Source organism: Heptranchias perlo, chromosome 10 (assembly GCF_035084215.1).
Source record: "Heptranchias perlo isolate sHepPer1 chromosome 10, sHepPer1.hap1, whole genome shotgun sequence".
NCBI lineage: Eukaryota > Metazoa > Chordata > Chondrichthyes > Hexanchiformes > Hexanchidae > Heptranchias > Heptranchias perlo.
The window spans coordinates 42484679-42505029 of NC_090334.1; the positions used below are offsets into that span (position 1 = coordinate 42484679).

Sequence of the window (20351 nt, forward strand, 5' to 3'; positions counted from 1 at the left end):
ATGGAAATTCAACTTTGCTCATAGCTGCTGGTTCTGATCAATTGTAAACAATTTTACAACACCAAGTTATAGTCCAGCAATTTTATTTTAAATTCACAAGCTTGTGAATTTAATTTAAAATAAAATTGCTGGACTATAACTTGGTGTTGTAAAATTGTTTACAATTGTCAACCCCAGTCCATCACCGGCATCTCCACATCATGACTACGGTTCTGATCAAGATGTACAAGGTTACAAGTTACAAAAAGGACGGAACAAAAATATTGTGACCATTTCAATTTAGCACATTTCTCACTTTTGTATGTAAAAAGATCAAAATAATTCTAAATTGCGATTTTTATTGGAGGTAATTATTATATCAGGCACTACAGAATCCATCTAAACAAATGGGGCTCACCGTCTTTAAAGTAGTTACCACAAGATGGTTTGTACTACCTAAAACGCTTCAGAAATTCTACTCTGAATTTCAATCCTCTGTCCATACTGATCAACTGTTTTCCTGATCACAGATTTAATTTGGAGTTTGGGTCACAAAGATATCTCACACAATTCACAACAATATAATTAATTAAATATACAATCACAGGCACAATGTAAAATATTGCCGAGATCTAACACTGTTGTGATTTGTACTCGAGAAAGCAGCTCTACACTCGGATGATAATGACTCTGAAGTAGTGCACTTTGTTGCTGCTCAGAAAGTTGTACAGAAAATTCATAGTTTTACCCTCACAATGTTCGATCAGTACCGCTGCAATTAGTTTCAAGCTGGAGAACTACTTACTCTTGGAGATCTCATTTCTTTTTCTTCTTTGTCATTTTCAGTGTCATCACTTTTCTCAAAATCCGCTTCATCATCTAAAGTTGTAGATGCTTTCTTTGGATCACATGCCCCATTCTCTTCATCCTTCTCTACTGGTTTATCTTTAGGTTCCATGTGGTGAATGCTCCTGAAGCGAAGATCAGCTGCACGACAGTATTCCTCAAAGCCATACAAGTACCTAGGATGGGGAGAAAGAGAAAGAAAAAGCACAGATCTGATGTTAAAAACCATTGACTATAACTAGATTCGAATATACGAACAAATGAAATTGACGGGCAGGAAATCAAGATTATTGCCCAAAATATTTCATAATGACAAAGAAAACCAACCACAGTATCATCTCAGCTAGATTTGCATGACAATTTTGGCCTCATCAAAGCAACTCTCATTCAGTCACCAAGCTTCTTCGAGCTACACAATTATACTGAAGTACACATTTAGTGCTATGATTTTGTGATATTAATCTCAGTAAAACAAGGTGATCATCAGAAGTTTATGTTTTGCAGCCAGGCGCTTTTGGAGAATGAACATTCACACAAATTTTCCTAGATTTGTAGTTTTTAAAATATCCACAAGAGCTTTTAAAAACCAGCAAATCTGGAATTTTTTTTTAATATTGTTATTTGAAAGGTTGCAGCAAATTATGGTGGAATTCAGAACAATGGGCAGCAGATTCAGAGTAAGAAATGGTACCTTTGACCAAAATACTGCAACAGCTTCAGGGAACTAGACTGATACTGGGGTAGGCCTGGATCTGATGGAATACAGCAGAAGATCCTATAATTTGGTCCGATTAGATCAGCTGGTTTTCTGGTTGAAGAGTTCCAGGATAGGATAGTTAGCTATTAACGCTAATTTTATCATGCTGATCCCAATGTCTTAGACAGTCATATTTCATTGTTTTAATTTGTTTGAAATGTGAACACATAATAATCATAGATTGGATTTTACTTAATTTCTTCAGCAACTTATGGGGTAATTTTCCAATTTTATGTTCCCAGCAAGGGATCTCACCTGCTTGCAATTTTGGGCAACACTGCACATTATTTTCTAACCATTTAAATTAATGGTAGAACGGAGGAACGACAACTAAGCTGGTGAGAAAAGAGTGGAGGGTATGTGCAGGACCATATGATTGGGGGAGATCACAAAGATATGGAGGGGCAATGCCATGGAGAAATTTTAAGGTGAAGATGAGAAACTTGAAGCTGTTTGAATCCCTCCAATCAGGTTTCCGTCCTTCTCACAGCACCAAACGACTAACCAAAGTCATGAACCGCATTCTCAGTGACTGATTATGGTGCATTATCTGTCCTCGTCCTCCTCAATCTCCCTGCAGCTTTCACCACAGTTGATCACAAGATCCTCCTCCAATGCCACTTCTCCATTGTCCAACTGTGAGATTGCCCTTGCTTGGTTCAACTCTTATCTATCCAATTGTAGCAAAGCATCTCTACCAATGGCTTCTCTTCCAGAGATCCCAACGATCTTCCCTTGGCCTCCTCCTCTTCCTCATCCACGGGCTATCCCTTGGCAATATCATCCTTGGCAACATCAGGTTTCACATATATGCCAATGACACACAGCTCCACTGCCCCTCTCGACCCCTCCACTGCCTCAGTGCTGTCAGAGTGCCTTTCTAACATCCAGTCTTGGATAAGTCGTAATTTCCTCCAAATAAACGAAGGGAAGACCGAAGCCATCATCCTTGGTCCCTGGCATAAACTCTGAATCGTTGCAACTGATTCCATCCTCCCCAGCCACAGTCAGGCAGAATCGTTTACAACTTCAACATCCTTTCAACCTTGAACTGTGCTGCCCAACTCATATCCTCTCCATTACAAAGACAGCCTACTTTCACCTCTAACGACGCCATCTCATACAAACATGAATTAAGAGCAGGAGTAGGCCATTCGGCCCCTCAAGCCTGCTCTGCCATTTGATAAGATCATGGCTGATCTGATTGCAATCTCAACCCTACTTTCCCGTCTACCTACTGTAACCTTTGACTCCCTTGTTAATCAGGAATCTATCTAACTCAGCCTTAAAAATATTCAATGATCCTGCCTCCACCGCTCTCTGGGGAAGGGAGTTCCACAGACCCACGACCTTCAGAGAAAAAATTTATCATCTCCATCTTAAATGGGAGACCCCTTATTTTTAAAACTGTGGCCCTTAGTTCTAGTCTCACCCACAAGGGGAAACATCCTCTCAGCATCTACCCCTTCTAGTCCCCTCAGGATCTTATATGTTTCAATAAGATCACCTCTCATTCTTCTAAACTCCAGTGTATACAGGCCCAACATGTCGAACTTTTCCTCATAAGATAACTCCCTCATCATAGGAATCAGTGAATGAACCTTCTCTGAACTGCCTCCAAAGCCCACCTCAGCCCATTTGTCGCTGAAACCCTCTTTCATACACTGGTCACCTCCAGACTCAATTACTCCAATGCTCTCCTGGCTGGCCGCCCGTCCTTCACCCTCTGTAAACTTCAGCTCATCCAAAACTGCCTGTATCCAATCCCAAAGTCACACTCGCCCATCACACTAGTTCTCACTGGCTTACATTGGCTCCCCCAACACCTCAAATTTAAAACGTTCATCCTTGTGTTTAAATTTTTCCCTGGCCCTCCCTATCTTTGTAACCCCCTCCAGCCTTATTGTGCACCCCATACTCCATTCCTCTGACTCTCAGCTCTTGTGCATCCCCCTTCCTTCATCCCACCACTGGCACCATGCCTTCCATTGCCTAGGTTCCACTTTCTAAATTCCCTCCCTAAACCCCTTGTACCTCTCTCTCTCGTCCTTTCAGACTCTCCTTAAAACCCACTTCTTTGACCAAGATTTTGGCCATCCTTCTGGCCTCTTTTATGGTTTGATGTCAGTTTTCCATATGCCTCTGTGAATTGCCTAGGAATGCTTTTCTATGTTAAAAGGTGCTGAATAAATGCAAGTTGTTGATGATTCACTGGGGAGCCAAGTGAAAACTGGGGTCTTGGTGCAGCTGAGCACAAAACCACAGCATTTTGGATTTGCTTTTAGTTTATGAAACGTGAAGGCAAGAACACCAGCAGCAAGAGCATTAGGGAAATCCAGCCCCGAGATGATAAAGATGGGGAATCGGGTTTCAGTGGCAGAACGGGAAAGGTCAGGGTGGAGGCAGGTAATCTTCTAGAGGTGAAAGAAAAGAGTTGTACAGATCAGATGCAGGGTAGGAAACAGAGCTCAGGGCCTAACAGTATATCTAGGTTTGTACCAGTAGATTTAGCCTGAGACTTAGGTGGCAGTCCAGGACATTACTGTAATCAAGACCAAAAGCTCATAAGTGGTTAGTTGAAGAGGATGGCATTAATTTTGCTGATGTTAACTTGAAGGAAACTAAGGCTCATCCAGGTCTTGATGCCATTTAGGCAGTTGGAGAAAGGGGTGACAGCCATGGGCTTGACATAGGAGGTGCAAAGGTAGAGCCAACTGCCATTGGAGTACAGGTAGAAGTTGACCACATGTTTTTGAATTATGCCACTGAAGGGCAAATGATGATCAGGAGAGGGGCCAAGGATGCAGCGATTAAGTACAACGCAGGTGACAGTGCAGCACAAGAGAAGTGATCTAGTATCAACAAACTGATAGGCAAGGATGGAATCAGGAAAAAAACAGTGGCACAAAAGGTGGACTGTGGAGAGGATGGAGTGGGCAGCAGTGTTGAAGATAGCAAAAAGACAACAGTGGTGGAGGAGGGATAGTGTTAAAGATATGGATTTGGGTTTAAGTGACAAAAATTATCAGTGCAATTTCAGTCCCCTTGATGGGGTGGGAACCTGATTAGAGGACTTCAAACATGGAAGGATAAATGAGAGGCAACGGCACATTCCAGGACTTTAGAAAGAAAGGGAAGATTGGAAACAGGGTGATAACCGGACATGTTGAGAATAGGTTTCATTTTGAGGATTTGGTGTTGTGGAGGGGGTAATTATATTTTTAGTCACAGGTGATCCAAAGGAGACAACACAAGCATCAGGAACACCATAAATGTGGGAAACAGGAAAGAATGAGACTTAGAATTTAGGTTTTGGTGAGTAAAAAAAACATGATGCAAGGGTGCTGAAATTGCAAATGGAAAAATCCCAATTCGAGTATATGTCACAAATGCTTATGGCTTGTCTTCAGTTGTTTTCCTTTCTTGTTCCCTGTTGATTATTTGATATCAGCACATCAAATACTTAGCCAGTAATGGACAGCAGGATCTTGAGAAAGATAAGCTTTTCAAACAATGAACCACTTATTACTGAGCAAGAGAATCCTTTTGCCCAAATTATGATCACTGTTTCAACCATGTCTATCTTGGTGTGACAATAGGTGACACTTTTGAGTTACAAGGAATACATAGTCAAGAACAAAGCTCAAATTGGACCTGGGAATAACATCCTATATAATCTGACTAACTCAAAGTGGGACACCGATCCAAACACTATCAGAACTAGAGGTCTGTTTTTCTACTGCCGAATATGCTTGCCCTGTATGGCAACGTTCTGCCCATGCAAATAAATTAAGCTCAGTTCTTAAACCTGCTGCAGTTGCATTACTGGCTGCCTTAAATTTACCAAGGTAGATGATCTTTACCTACTGTCAGGTACTGCACCTCCATACATAAGAAGAGCAGCCATAGCCAGTCAAAAGGAACAGATAATCTAATGATCCTCACCATCCATTGTTCCAGCACCATCCTGCTAAGAGTAGATGGAAGTCGAGATGCAGCTTCCTGCACTCTGCCAACCCTCTCAACTCCAGTGTGAAACTTTCTCCTGGAGAACACATCTATAGAATAAGCCACATCGTCAGGATATCAAACCCGAGGAGCATCTCCCAGCTGGAACTTCTGAACTGTGGCGAATCTGACAATACCTCAACCAGCTATGTAATGGCACTGGTCATTCAAAAGTAATGGGGTTGCAATGGCAGTAACTCAGTGATGTGCGACTGTGGTAATGAGCCGCAAACGATGGACCATGTATTCCGCTGCCAATTCCCGTTGGGAGTCCTGAAATGCTACTGACCATGCCAAATATAATGATAATACCAAGGCACATGTAGCTTTTCAGCACGGAAGAGTGTAAAGATACGATATTACAACAACCCACACACCAATCAAAACAGACAAGAGTTCCCCATGACAAAAATAAAGCGATTGAGTCTGTGATATGTCATAGTACGGGCTTCTTTCTATCATGATATATTTGGGGTTAAAAATAGGTTTACTCACAGAAAATGGCCCAGCTTGTTAAGATGCACAAAGTCCCAGAAACAGACCTCATACCTGGTCAATTACCCAAGAGGGGCTAAACCATACAATTAAAATAACAGACAAATATTAAAATTTCCTCTCAATTTTTTTCTTTTAAAAAAAGTATTTCTCAGCTGGCCATGTTCAAATTGGGATGGCCGTCTGAAGCCATCAGATAGATAGATAGGCCAGAGACTCTCAGGTCAACCAGCAGCAAGCTGTTACATAAAGGTTAATATTTAGAGATGCATGTAGTGTTTAGATTGCAGTTTAGCACAGCAGGTGCAACTTTTTAATATATTCTTTATTCCAAGGGTGGATAGTTTGGCCTGTAACTACAACCAATTTAAAATAAGTCACTGCTTTTGTTCACTTAACCATTTACCGGTTTTCCTACAAAGCAACAGTGATTACACTTAAAAGGTAGTTAATTGGTTGTTCTATAAAAATTCATTTTCAGAATGTGAGCGACGTTGGTCGGGCCAGCATTTTTTGCCCATCCCTAGTTACAATTGAAAAAGTGGTGGTGGCCCTTCTTTTTGAACCACTGCAGATTTTGTGGTGATGGTACTCCCAACAATGCTGTTGGGTAGGGAGTTTCAGGATTTTGACATAGCGACAATCAAGGAAAGGCAATATATATCCAAGTCAGGATGGTGTGTGACTTGGAGGGAAACTTGGAGTTAATGGTGTTCTCATGCACCTGCTGCCGTGGTCCTTCTAGCTGGTGGAGGTCGCGGGTTTGCGAGGTGCTGCCAAAAAAGCCGTGGCAAATTGCTGCAGTGCATCCTGTAGATAGTACACACTGTAGCCACGTCATGCCGGTGGTGCAGGGGGTGGACGTTTAGACTAGTGGATAAGGTGTCGATCAAGTGGACTGCTTTGTCCTCGATGGTGTCGAACTTCTTGTGTGTTCTTGCAGCTGCACCCATCCATGGAGAACATTCCATCACATCCCTGACTTGTGGTAAGTGGTGGAGAGGCTTTGGGGAGCCAGATGGTGAGTCACACACTGTAGAACACCCAGCCTCTGACCTGCTCTAGTAGCCACAGCATTTATATGGCTGGTCCAGTGGGGTTTCTGGTCAACTGTGACCCCCAGGATGTTGATGGTGGGGGACTCGGCGATGGTAATGCCATTGAATGTCAAGGGGAGGTGATTAGGTTCTCTCTTCTTTGAGATGGTCATTTCCTGGTGTAAATTTCACTTGCCACTCATCAGCCCAATCCTGGATGTTATCCAGGTCTTGCTGTATGCAGGCATGGACTGCTTCATTATCTGAGGAATTGCGAATGAGATGGTCACTGTGCAATTAATAGCAAACAGCCCCACTTCTAACATGATAGAGATAAAGTCATTGATGAAGCAGCTGAAGATAGTTGGGCCTAGGACGCTGCCCTCAGGAACTCCTGCAGCAATGTCCTGGGGCTGAGAAGATTGGCCTCCAACTACTACAACCATCTTCTTTGTGCCAGGAATGACTCCACCCACTGGAGAGTTTTCCCCCTGTTCCCCAGTGACTAGGGCTCCTTAATGCCACATTCGGTCAAATGCTGCCTTGATGTCAAGGGCAGTCACGCTCACCTCACCTCTGGAATGCAGCACTTGTGTCCATGTTTGGACCAAGGCTGTAATGAGGTCTGGAACCGAGTGGTCCTGGCGGAACCCAAACTGAGCATCGGTGAGCAGGTGCTGTTCGAAAGCACTGTTGACAACTCCTACTGTCATTCTGCTGATGATTGGGAGTAGGCTAATAGGGCAGTAATTGGCCGGGTTGGATTTGTCCTGCTTTTTGTGGACAGGACATACCTGGGCAATTTTCCACATTGTCGGGTAGATGCCAGTGTTGTAGCTGTACTGGAACAGCTTGGCTAGAGGCATGGCTAGTTCTGGAGTACAGGTTTTCAGCACTACAGCCGGGATGTTGTCAGGGCCCATAGCCTTTGCCGTGTCCAGTGCACTTAGCCGTTTCTTGATGTCACGTGGAGTGAATCGAATTGGCTGAAGACTGGCATCTGTGATGGTAGGGACCTCAGGAGGAGGCTGAGAAGGATCATCCACTCGGCACTTCTGGCTGAAGATGGTTGCAAACACTTCAGGTTGTAAAGCGCTTTGGGACATCTGGAGACATAAAAGACGCTATATAAATGAACATTGTTTCTAATAAATCTGTTTAGCATTTATTGGTTACGCCATGGTCTATTTATTCTACTTCCTTCTAAAGTTAAGGAAGATCATGTAATGGTCGACCCCTGGGCTCAGTACAAATTGGTAAGTAAAGGCACACTCTTGAATCACAGGGAGCGAGAGCTCACCTGCAGAAGTAGCCTGATAAACTAAACCCAAGAGAAAAATCTAGAGCAGAAACAGACTACTCTTGGGCTGTTACTTTCTTATTATCTGATTATTTGGTATCAGCACAACAAAATACTCAGCCAGTAGTAGGCAGCAGAATCTTGAGAAAAATCATAGGTGTTTCAAACAGCGATCCCATATTATTGAGCAGCGCACTTCAAGAGAATCCTGTTGCCCTATGGTATCCTTACATCAGTTAAGAGAGTTCACTCATGATACCCTATAAACATTTTTTTTTAAAAACTAGCCACAGGGAATTGGACCATTTATTTCACTTACCCCTTTTCAGCATTCAGTCTGGTAACATTTTCCTTAAAACAGAATCTTGCCATTATATGCAAGTTTGTTTAAACAGAAAGATTACCTGCCCATTTACGTCCTTCAATCTGTCCTGGCCACACAGAAATTGAAAAAGTTTACACATTCCACATCAACAAGCTGCAACTAAGAAATCTGGGAAATGTTTGTGAATCCGTTACATGCGGATCCAGACCATCTTGCTCAGTGGTAAGAGGATAAAAAAAAATTCTGAAGAATTCAGTGTTGTTCAGAATATTAGTACAATGCAAAACAAATTATACAACCACAAGTTGCTCTTGAATTACGTACCTGCTTGAAGTCAGATCATTTGCAGCCATGCATGCCCTATTCATGTAGTGAATTAAATGGAAATGTTATAGGGAAGGAGGATTGAAGGAAAAATGTAAATACTTCTTATGTGAAGATGTAAAGTTTCACCCTCTCTCTTCCCAGGAAGGCTCATGAAATAAATTGAGATATCCCCATTTGTCCCAGTCCAAAAGCAGCTTCAAGGAAACCTACCATGTCTGGTCCCCCACCTACACCCCTTGGATAACTTTTTGCAAGATATCAATGTGTAGGCAGTTGCATCACCAGTCCTGGATCTTTTCTCCGCACTTGAACTGGGTTTAAAATGCTCTATCGCAGGGCTGTTGTAGAGACCCCCTAACGAGTTTCAGAGCAGCACTGGAAAAAGCAGTACAAATGCAGATGGTGCGTGTCAATCAAAAATGCATGATTTTTAAAGTGAATCTTAGTCTCCATATACACAAAAAATTATCCAATGACTGAACTGAATTTTACATGAAAAAGTAAATATATCAGAACTACTTACTTCTTATAAGCAGTTTTTACATTGTAGGAGGCAGCAGAGTTCAGAATTGGAATGCCAAGGTCCATGTATATTTGCTTCCACACGGAACCACTGTCAATCTACAGAAAGAAGCAGAATTTAGTGGCTCTATTCCAGCTACCTTACAATGACCGGGTCATAATTTTAAAAAAATTAAACAATATTCTATAATAGTTAATGAAATCCAGTTTAGTACAATTCCGCTGTTACACCAATGATGGTGAACACAATCAATTCTTGTTAAGTGAAAGACTCATTTGCCACATAGCAATATCAACTTTACAGGAATTCATCAATAAAATATTCGAGAATTTCTAGTTACATAATTGGTTGTGTATTGTATTGGGCGATTTTCAGGAACCGTGGCAGTTTTCTAAAGATTGCTAAAATAAGAGATATCATTAAATAATTTACACAGAAAGTGTATATTTGAGTTTTAAATATATGTAATTGGGCAAAAATATATTGCACAGGCACTTCCAGCTAAAATGATTCAGTTAACGGGAGTGAATATAATGTACCGAGAGCAGTCGTAAATTTTCCATTTCGATGACTCACTTAACAGAAAGATTCACTTAAATGACATCCACTGTATATTTGAGATAGCATTTTAATGTACACAATTTCGAATAGCATAGTGCAACAAGATCATCACTCCATGTTTTCGCCATAAAGGAGATCGGTTCATCTAAGAACAGGTACGGGAGCATAGCGGTTATGTTACCGTGAAACTACTGGATTGTCGTAAAAACCAATCTGGTTCACTAATGTCCTTTAGGGAAGTAAACCTGCCGTCCTTATCCGGTCTGGCCTACATATGACTCCAGACCCACAGCAATGTGGTTGATTCCTAATCACCCTCTGAAATGGCCTAGCAAGCCACTCAGTTGCACAATCTCGCTACAGAAAGTCACAATAAGAATAAAACCGGATGAACCACCAGGCACCGGACAGGACAAAATCATACCTCTCAGCCAACGTCCCAGACTCTTCCATCACCATCCCTGGGTATGTCCTGTCCCACCGGCAGGACAGACCCACCAGAGGTGGTGGTACAGTGATATACAGTCAGGAGGGAGTGGTCCTGGGAGTCCTCAACATTGACTCTGGACCCCATGAAAACTCATGGCATCAGGTCAAATATGGGCAAGGAAGCCTTCTGCTGATTACCACCTACCGCCCTCCCTCAGCTGATGAATCAGTCCTCCTCCATTTTGAGCACTGCTTGGAGGAAGCAATGAGGGTAGCAAGGGCACAGAATGTACTCTGGGTGGGGGACTTCAATGTCCATCACCAAGAGTGGCTCGGTAGCACCACTGCTGGCCAAGTCCTGAAGGACATAGCTGCCAGACTGGGCCTGCGACAGGTGGTGAGCGAACCAACACCACGGAGAAACCTACTTGACCTCGTCTTCACCAATCTACCTGTTGCAGATGCATCTGTCCATGACAGTATTGGTAGGAGTGACCACCGCACAGTCCTTGTGGAGACGAAGTCCCATCTTCACACTGAGGATACCATCCAACGTGTTGTGTGGCACTACCACCGTGCTAAACGGGATAGATTCAGAACAGATCTAGCAGCTCAAAACTGGACATCCATGAGGCGCTGTGGGCCATCATCAGCAGAATTGTATTCCTGCACAATCTGTAACCTCATGGCCCAGCATATTCCTCATTCTACCATTACCAACAAGCCAGGGGGTCAACCATGGTTCATGCCAGGAGCAGCACCAGGCGTATCTAAAAATGAGGTGCCAACCTGGTGAAGCGACAAAACAAGACTACATGCATGCTAAAGAGTGGAAGCAAAATGATATAGACAGGGCTAAGCGATTCCACAACCAACAGATCAGATCAAAGCGCTGCAGTCCTGCCACATCCAGTCGTGAATGGTGGTGGACAATCAAACAACAAATGGAAAGAAGAGGCTCCGTGAATCCCCATCCTCAATGATGGCAGAGTCCAGCACGTGAGTGCAAAAGACAAGGCTGAAGCGTTTGCAACCATCTTCAGCCAGAGGTGCCAAGTGGATGATCCATCTCAGCCTCCTCCCGATACCCCACCATCACAGAAGCCAGTCTTCAGCCAATTCGATTCACTCCACGTGATATCAAGAAACGGCTGAGTGCACTGGATACAACAAAGGTTATGGGACCCCACAACATCCCGGCTGTAGTGCTGAAGACTTGTGCTCCAGTACAGCAACAACACTGGCATCTACCCGACAATGTGGAAAATTGCCCAGGTATGTCCTGATAAACAAAAAGCAGGACAAATCCAATCCGGCCAATTACCGCCCCATCAGTCTACTCTCAATCATCAGCAAAGTGATGGAAGGTGTCATCAACAGTGCTATCAAACGACACTTACTCACCAATAACCTGCTCACCAATGCTCAGTTTGGATTCCGCCAGGACCACTCGGCTCCAGACCTCATTACACCCTTGGTCCAAACATGGACAAAAGAGCTGAATTCTAGAGGTGAGGTGAGAGTGACTGCCCTTCACATCAAGGCAGCATTTGACCGTGTGTGGCATCAAGGGGCCCTAGTAAAATTGAAGTCAATGGGAATCAGGGGGAAAACTCTCCAGTGGCTGGAGTCATACCTAGCACAAAGGAAGATGGTAATGGTTGTTGCAGACCAATCATCTCAGCCCCAGGACAATGCTGCAGGAGTTCCTCAGGACAGTGTCCTGGGTCTAACCATCTTCAGCTGCTTCATCAATGACCTTCCTTCCAACATAAGGTCAGAAATGGGGATGTTCACTGATGATTGCAGAGTGTTCAGTTCCATTCGCAACTCCTCAGATAATGAAGCAGTCCATGCCCAGATGCAGCAAGACCTGGACAACATCAAGGCTTGGGCTGATAAGTAGCAAGTAACATTCGCGCCAGACAATGACTATCTCCACCAAGAGAGAGTCCAACCACCTCCCCTTGACATTCAACGGCATTATCATCGCCAAATCCCCCTCCATCAACATCCTGGGGGGTCACCATTGACCAGAAACTTAACTGGACTGCCCACATAAATACAGTGGTTACAAGAGCAGGTCAGAGACTGGATTCTGCACCGAGTGACTCACCTCCTGACTCTCCAAAGCCTTTCCACCATCCACAAAGCACAAGTCGAGAGTGTGATGCAATACTCTCCACTTGCCTGGATGAGTGCAGCTCCAACAACACTCAAGAAGCTCAACACCATCCAGGACAAAGCAGCCCGCTTGATTGGCACCCCATCTACCACCCTAAACATTCACTCCCTTCACCACCAGCGCACCGTGGCTGCAGTCTGTACCATCTAAAGGATGCACCGCAGCAACTCACCACGGCTTCTTCAACAGCACCACCAAAACCCGTGACCTCTACCATCTAGGACAAGGGCAGCAGGCACATGGGAACAACACCACCTGCACATTTCCCTCCAAGTCACACACCATCCCGACTTGGAAATATATCACCGTTCCTTCATCGTCGCTGGGTCAAAATCCTGGAACTCCCTTCCTGACAGCACTGTGGGAGAACCTTCACCACACAGACTGCAGCGGTTCAAGGCGGCGGCTCACCACCACCTTCTCAAGGGCAATTAGGAATGGGCAATAAATGCTGGTCTTGTCAATGACACCCACATCCCATGAATGAATAAAAAAAACAGCATAATAGGACTCTGCACAAAAGCACACAAATGTTTTCTTCTGTCTTATAGCAAAGTATAGGACAGAAGAAAACATTTAGCCAATTAAAGTGCGTACAGCTGCATCTATGAGGCACCAATGGTCACTGAAGCAAGAACAACAAATAATTTACATTTATAGAGCACTTTTCTTGAGCAAAATTCCCAATGTGCTCACTTGACATACAATTCATAGTGCATGCACCATAACAAATAAGGAGCTCCAACACTTTATGAATCATAAGTCTTAGGCTGCTCAGTTTAAATTTGCCTCACTACAACTGCTAGTCTAGCTGAATATACAAACATCATCAGAACACTCTGAAGCCAGCTGTGATTAAACTTAATGTGTCGTATATCAATGCGCTAATTGCAACCTTGTTCACTTGCTTTGTGCTGTGAATGGTCAGTTGCATCATAAGTCCAGACAATCTTATTATATTTTAACTGCAAAGCCATCAGCTCTCATGACTTCACACGGCCTTATAACCTTCTTTAGGTATCCATCTATGGATGGGTACTTTAGGACTGCGTTGCCGAATGCATTAGCCATTAGCATGTGGCTAAAAGGGAATCCAGATGTGGCTGATTGCATTTTTGATTAATAAATAAAAATTGAGTGATAAGACACTATAATTGGAAATGAGATCTCAATACTCATATTTGCATGATGTATGCATGTGCACTTGAACCTTTTAGTGTTTGTTGGTAAGACGAAAAGCAGAGTGTGAGTGTGTTTTTTGATCTTTGTATGTGCTTTAAGTCCATGGTTACTGCTTATTGGTTATCTGCTAAAGTAGTGTGTAACGCAGGTGAAAACGTCAGACTTCTGCACCATGGAACCATCAGAAACATTGTATGGAAAGTGGAGTTCTCACCATGGTCAGCTTGACCAGTCGGAAAACCACTCCAGGTCAACAGAAGAAAGCAAGCCAAACTAATAACGAGCAGCTGCAACAGGGCACATCATGGCCAAGGGCAAGCAGCATCCAGCCATGTTTTGGATGGAGTGCAGGAGCAGGTCTGGAGCGTCTTGTTGTGAAAGTTAACATTCTCAGCAATCACACTGATGAAGTCTAAGTACCACCACAACTGCTGGACAAATATCTAGAAACTGAACTAAGATGTGCTGTGTTTGATAAATTCATGCCAGTAATCCAATCTTCGGTGAAAGAGAAAGACTGAAAAGTTTCACACTGAATGTTGTCAGATGTTTGTTTATTAAAATACACATGAAATACATTTACCTGTATTGTGTGTAAAGAGTCTTCTATTAAAATTAGTGCATGTGGCTAAAACAGTATCGCCGTAGTCACGTCTCTGGCTAGTCAACAATTTCTATTGGACAGCGCTGCTTTAGGAAACCTTTCCTCTGTATAGCTATTATTTATGAATCACTCTTTGGTCTCCTGAGATGGAAGGAGGCAGGCCAGGTTATATCATTGGAAGTCTCCGCTCACCAGTTTTTCTTATATCACTATACTGCAGAGATGAAAGTGATTTGTGAAGTTAGGTGGGCCATTATGAACTCCCACAAATAAGTTACAATACACATGTTGACCCAGGTTTAGTATTATTAGTTCATGAAGGGTGGTACTGTAATGTCCCTTGCTACTGCTTATCTGTTACTTTTCATAAACATGTTCCACAATTGACAGCCAAAACCACTATCTGACAGCGTGTTCATTCTAACACTATCCGAAGGCTAGTAGATCGTGAGAGGGCTCATGTTATATTCAGTAAGCGAAGTACAGTAACAAGGGTTTCTGTTTGACCCAGGAATAATGCTACATATCAGATATTGTGCACGGTCACACTTCAGTTCATAGGAGGGTTCACCTGGTGCTTGATACTAAGCACAAAAGAAATATCTGGTAAAATTTTAAAAATGTAACATGAACAACTATTTATCCATTCTTTACATTTCAGAAGGGTTATGTTAAATGAATGCAAATTTTTCATCTTGGGCATCAAAATAGGAATGCAAGAAAGCACAACATACTAGTTTGTACCAGTGGTTTTTTTTTTAAAAAGAGTTCCTTATTTTAGCTTTTTCAAGGATGGTGCAAAGCAGAGGCCCTGTACAAGCCTACAAGGAAGGAACTTCAAGCAAGTTGCCCCAAGCCATTCTTGAACACCTCACAGGCTGGCATGGCAAATATTTTAGACTTATTGTTAGGCCATTCTCTGTGCAACAGAACAGTGTACAGTGCAAGAGAACCAGAGTGGTGAAAAGAATATTTCAGTGGTGATGGGAGAAAGCCAGAGGGACAGGAACATGTAATTTAGAAATAAATACAGTCAAAATTCCATTATGCATATATGGCAAACATATTCACACTGCACAAAGTCAACAGTCAGGACCATTCACTCCTTAACCTCTGGTAGTGTTATGAAATCTTAATGTATTATAATAGTTTTTTTTCCCACAATGGCTGCTAAGTTTTCCTTTGGGAGATATCTTGTAGAATAAACTCAATGGAATAAATCAAACTTATAACTCCTGTATTTCAGCAGTCATCAGTCCAACAATCTATGAAGTAGGACTCCTTACTCCTCCTCAAAGGTCACACAAAACCCAACTGAAATAAACTGGAAACATTCTTAAATCGTGTCCATCTATAATAATCCTTAATTTTAGTGTAAGCAATTGGGGTTTACAAATGACAGATTAGATAATTAGGCTCCTCCCACCAAATGCAAATAAGAGAGAGAGAAAAACCACACACACCTCAAAAAGGTCTTTTTTAATTGAAAATTGAAGAGTTCACTGCTAAGCTGCAGGTGCTAGCTTAATAATTCCAAATAAACTTGGAATGCAAAACCTTATTATAAAGCACATAGAAAAAAATCAACTTGTATATTAAAACAAAAATACAAACTCATGACAATTAAATTGCTTTGCTCCTTGAGCTGAAGAAAATATCACTTTTCTATTACAACGTGTCCAAATTAGGGCAACTCACATTGTCACAGCCACCATGTCGATATACCAGTCTGAAAAGTTTGAAGAGATTCAGATCCTTATAGCCCAGTACAGGTGGTTTATTGATAGGTGTTCCTAGAAAATGTAATTCAATTGGTTATATCCCTAATATACAAAAAGCTATTTCTCATTTAATAATTCAGAGATTTTTAATCCGAGAAATATACAGATCTTCACACGATTCCATAGAATTTTACAAAAATCTCAGTGTACCATCATAGCATACCATCAAAATACATCCTGACTTTAGTAGGTTTTCACTTGGTTTACCTTATTTTATGTCACCAGGCCAAACAACTGTATCATATTCATGAACTCAAATATATGTCCATGATTGGTTAATGATGGCTAGACATACAATCCAGGAGTTTAGAATTATTTAAAATGTTTATTTTTGGTGAATTTTTGTGCTCATTAAATTGCAGATGGAAGAATGAGCTGTGCATCCTATTAAAGCACTCCATCCTGCATTACTTGACCTCCCCAAAATGATGGCGGAAATTTACTTAGCATTCCCAGCTGAGATTCACAGTACTGCTGTGTATGAATTGAAATCTCAGTGACCTGTTATAAAGCAGCACTGGCAGAGGACTTCCTCTTGGGTAAGGTCACTGTATAGTGACTTATTTGAAGTAGGTTTTTATTTTTCTCAACACTTTTTAGTCTTAGTTACAAAAGTATTTTTGAAGTCATTTTCATGTATATTTTAATTAAAAAACACTTCTAATTGCTTATTTATTGATTTTGCCCACAGATTGCATTAAATCTAGGAACACTAAGGAGCAGATTAATAAGTCAAAATATATACATATCATAAAAGGCCAGCTTCAGTTTTAAAGAAGCCCTTACCCCTATCCTCCATAAACTTGTAGAGTTGCTGCAAGAAGTTGTCTCTCTCTTCGGGATCAAGCTCCTCCTCTGACTGGAGAGACACAGATATCAACAGTCAAACAGTAGAAAACCCATCTGGCCCCATAATGATAAGAGCTACAATTAGGAACCATGATCAAATGCTACGTAAACATCAGCAGACAGGGTATTCACAAATCTAACAATCTCAACGTCTTGTACAGGCTGCAGCTATACTTCTATTAGCTTTGGCATATACATCAGCAATTGAACAAGGAACGATTTTAAATTTTCAAATTTTGATTCTTTTCAAACAGCTGATTTATCCTTGGTGTGAATGCTATAGATCAATATATACAGACCTGCAAATCACAGCACTTTTTTGAAATATGAAAACATTTAATTTTGGATGTTAGTGACTAAAAGGAAAATGCCTATGACTGTAGCAGTTAGATCCACCACTAAAGCACCAGACTGACTGGAAGCACAATACCTTCAGTTTCTCCCCATCTACTCTATCAAAACCCAAGGTAGATAGGGAGAAACTGTTTCCACTGGCAGGAGGGTGTGTAACCAGAGGACACAGGTTTAAAATAATTGGCAAAAAATCCAGGGGGGAAAATTAGATTTTTTTTTATGCAGCACATTGTTACGATCTGGAATGCACTACCTGAAAGGGTGGTGGAAGCAGGTTTAATAGTAACTTTCAAAAGGGAATTGGTATATACTTGAAAAAGGAGAAATTTTCAGGGCTATGGGAAAAGACCAGTAGAGTGGGACAAATTGGATAGCTCTTCAAAGAGCCAGCAGAGATACAGTGGGCCGAATGGCCTCCTTTGCTGCTGTATGATTCTATGATTCAATTCTCAATCCTCCTGAGTGATGTCACTATAAGTGAGTAGTGTGTTTGCCTCTTGCTCCTCATTTCTCCTCCCTCTCCAAAATATTTCAATCTTGCTCCTGCAATCTTATGCAAATCCAATTTTCTGGATGCTCAACTTCTGTTTCACAAGACATTTTGCAAAAATGTATGTAAACTGAGAACTGAGGAGGTTCCCTTCACTGGATATCACTGCAAGACAGAACATGTGCAACAAGCAAGTGACTGCCTATGTTCTAGCACAAGTAAGTACTTGATCACAAATACCAATTGATTCTATATTATCCTTAAGCAAGTGATTAGTAGTTACAATTGCACTTTGAAGAAGCTATATTCTGGGGAGGTGGGGAGGAGGGAATTGAAGTGAGAAACAAGTAGCAAGTACACTTCTACTCACTCTTGGCAACATCATTCCAAGGAACTGACAGTAAAATGGTAAACATACATATGAAAGATACATCAACAAGCGACTACTGGTTTGAGCTCAAGGCTAATTGCAGTCTGAAAATATTTGATGCAGTTTACTCCAGAGTAGTCACTGTACAATCTGTAGTTTTGAATCACTAATTTATTATGCAATCTCCAACAATTGATTCAAGGAGGTTGTACATGTTGGAAAAATTGCTAATCAAAATCGATCAATTGCTGATCATTTTTCAATTATAGCAGTACTTTTAATCAAGTCATAAAAAGGAACATTTTATACATTACACATGAAAAATCTTAAGAGCTGCAGTGTCACTCCGTGACCTGCCCATTAAATAAAAAAAAGCGTACTTATCTATAGACGGTACAAATGCCCTTCAGTTTTGGGGCGGGGCGGGGCGGGGCGGGGGGGGCGGGTGGTGGTGGTTGGTGGTTGGGGAAGGAAAGAAGAAATGGGAGAAAAATAGTGATCTCTGATGTCAGGAGTTTAACGTTTATGCACTTGGCAGCCAAAATGGCACAGGACAGATGCAACAGTATTTTATTAGATGGCAATTGTCAACCGAAATAATCGTGGTTGTTAGGAAATAAAATACTTATGGCATGCTAAAGGTCAAAATGACGTTTACCAACACAGTGAGTCCCCTGCTTTCTTAATGCAACCATTACTAAAAATTGGAGAGCATATTGTTTAAACAATTACCTGCTGCAAAAACAGATCACAACAGTTTCATTTCTACTAGAAGATCTCTCATGGCATTGCTCATGATAAATTGGAGGACATGCTGTATGATAGAAGCATTGTACCATATAGCTCACAATGGACCAAATAAGTAGGATCATTATAAAATGGATCATTATAAAAATAGTTGAGTATCTACATCTTGATAGCCATTTCCTAATAGGCATTAATGGGACTGCCTTGACGAAACTGTCAGCTGCAAAGGTGCAACGGTGTTTACTTTGGCCTGTTCTTTCAAATGCACCAAGTCCTTTTAAGTGCACCAAGTCTAACTAGACTACAGCAGAAATCTAATCCTCCAGCTGCTCAACAGTGCCCTGTAGGGAAGAGCTGTAAATAGATACACTCTGAGATTAATTCGAGCCTTTTTACTCTTTCTTAGGGCAATGTCTCCCCAAATTTGCAACTGCATGTAAATCTTCAGTTGCTCACCTTAGGGAAAGGCCAGAAGAAACTAACAGGAAGTGACTGGCTTTCACTCTCTTTTTAAGATGCCATTTGTTCACTAGTAGGTTGTCTGCCCAGCTGTAATTTTGTTGTTTTATAGATATGTTATTTAAGCCAATCTGGTGCAAGCGGGAGAATCATTTTGCATACTTAACAATTTTTAAATTACAAGTGCAACACTTGAGGTGCAATAAATATGCTACAAGTGAAAGTTTTATTGTATGCATAAAGATAACCAGTTACAAAAAAATCTGCTTAGTTGAGGTAATGTATGATTAAAAAGCCAAGAATTTTTTTTTTAATTCATACACACATATGATAATGGTGGAGGCATTCAGAACAAAAAACATTTACTTTCACTTCACAGCAAGTCAAACAATCTATAACCATAAAGGAGTCAAAAATGTGTAGCACAATCTATCTGCACTAAGTCAAAATGCATAAAGTGCTGGCGTTTCAATCTCTTTCCTAATTAACTGATTAACATAGTTACTTAACTTTACCGTTGCTTTTTGGGTCTGGAAAAAAAAAAATCCAACATTAAGTTAAAGTCATGGAAAGCCCATTTGAAAATATCTGGCAAACTTCCACAGGCTGTCTGCCAAGCTGCTGCGAAGTCTTCTTAGTTACTTTTGAGCATGCTCATGATGAAACCACCAGCCTGTTGCTAGGGCAACCATGTAGGAAGTGGAGTGGACACCCACCCATTTCAGCTTGAACATGCAGCAAGG

At 41.6% G+C, this 20351-nt stretch overlaps 1 protein-coding gene across 9 annotated transcripts in view; it reads right to left on the bottom strand.

Moving 5' to 3' along the window:
• Nucleotides 1-20351, bottom strand: part of arid4a (AT-rich interactive domain 4A) — a 96550-nt gene that overhangs the window by 27122 nt on the left and 49077 nt on the right. For all 9 annotated transcript variants that reach the window (XM_067991545.1, XM_067991540.1, XM_067991541.1 and 6 more), the window contains 4 exons: nt 17126-17198; nt 16257-16351; nt 9598-9695; nt 785-1001 (listed from right to left, as the gene is read on the bottom strand). In XM_067991545.1, the coding sequence (XP_067847646.1) occupies nt 785-1001; nt 9598-9695; nt 16257-16351; nt 17126-17198 (483 nt within the window). The remainder of the gene's footprint in view (nt 1-784; nt 1002-9597; nt 9696-16256; nt 16352-17125; nt 17199-20351) is intronic.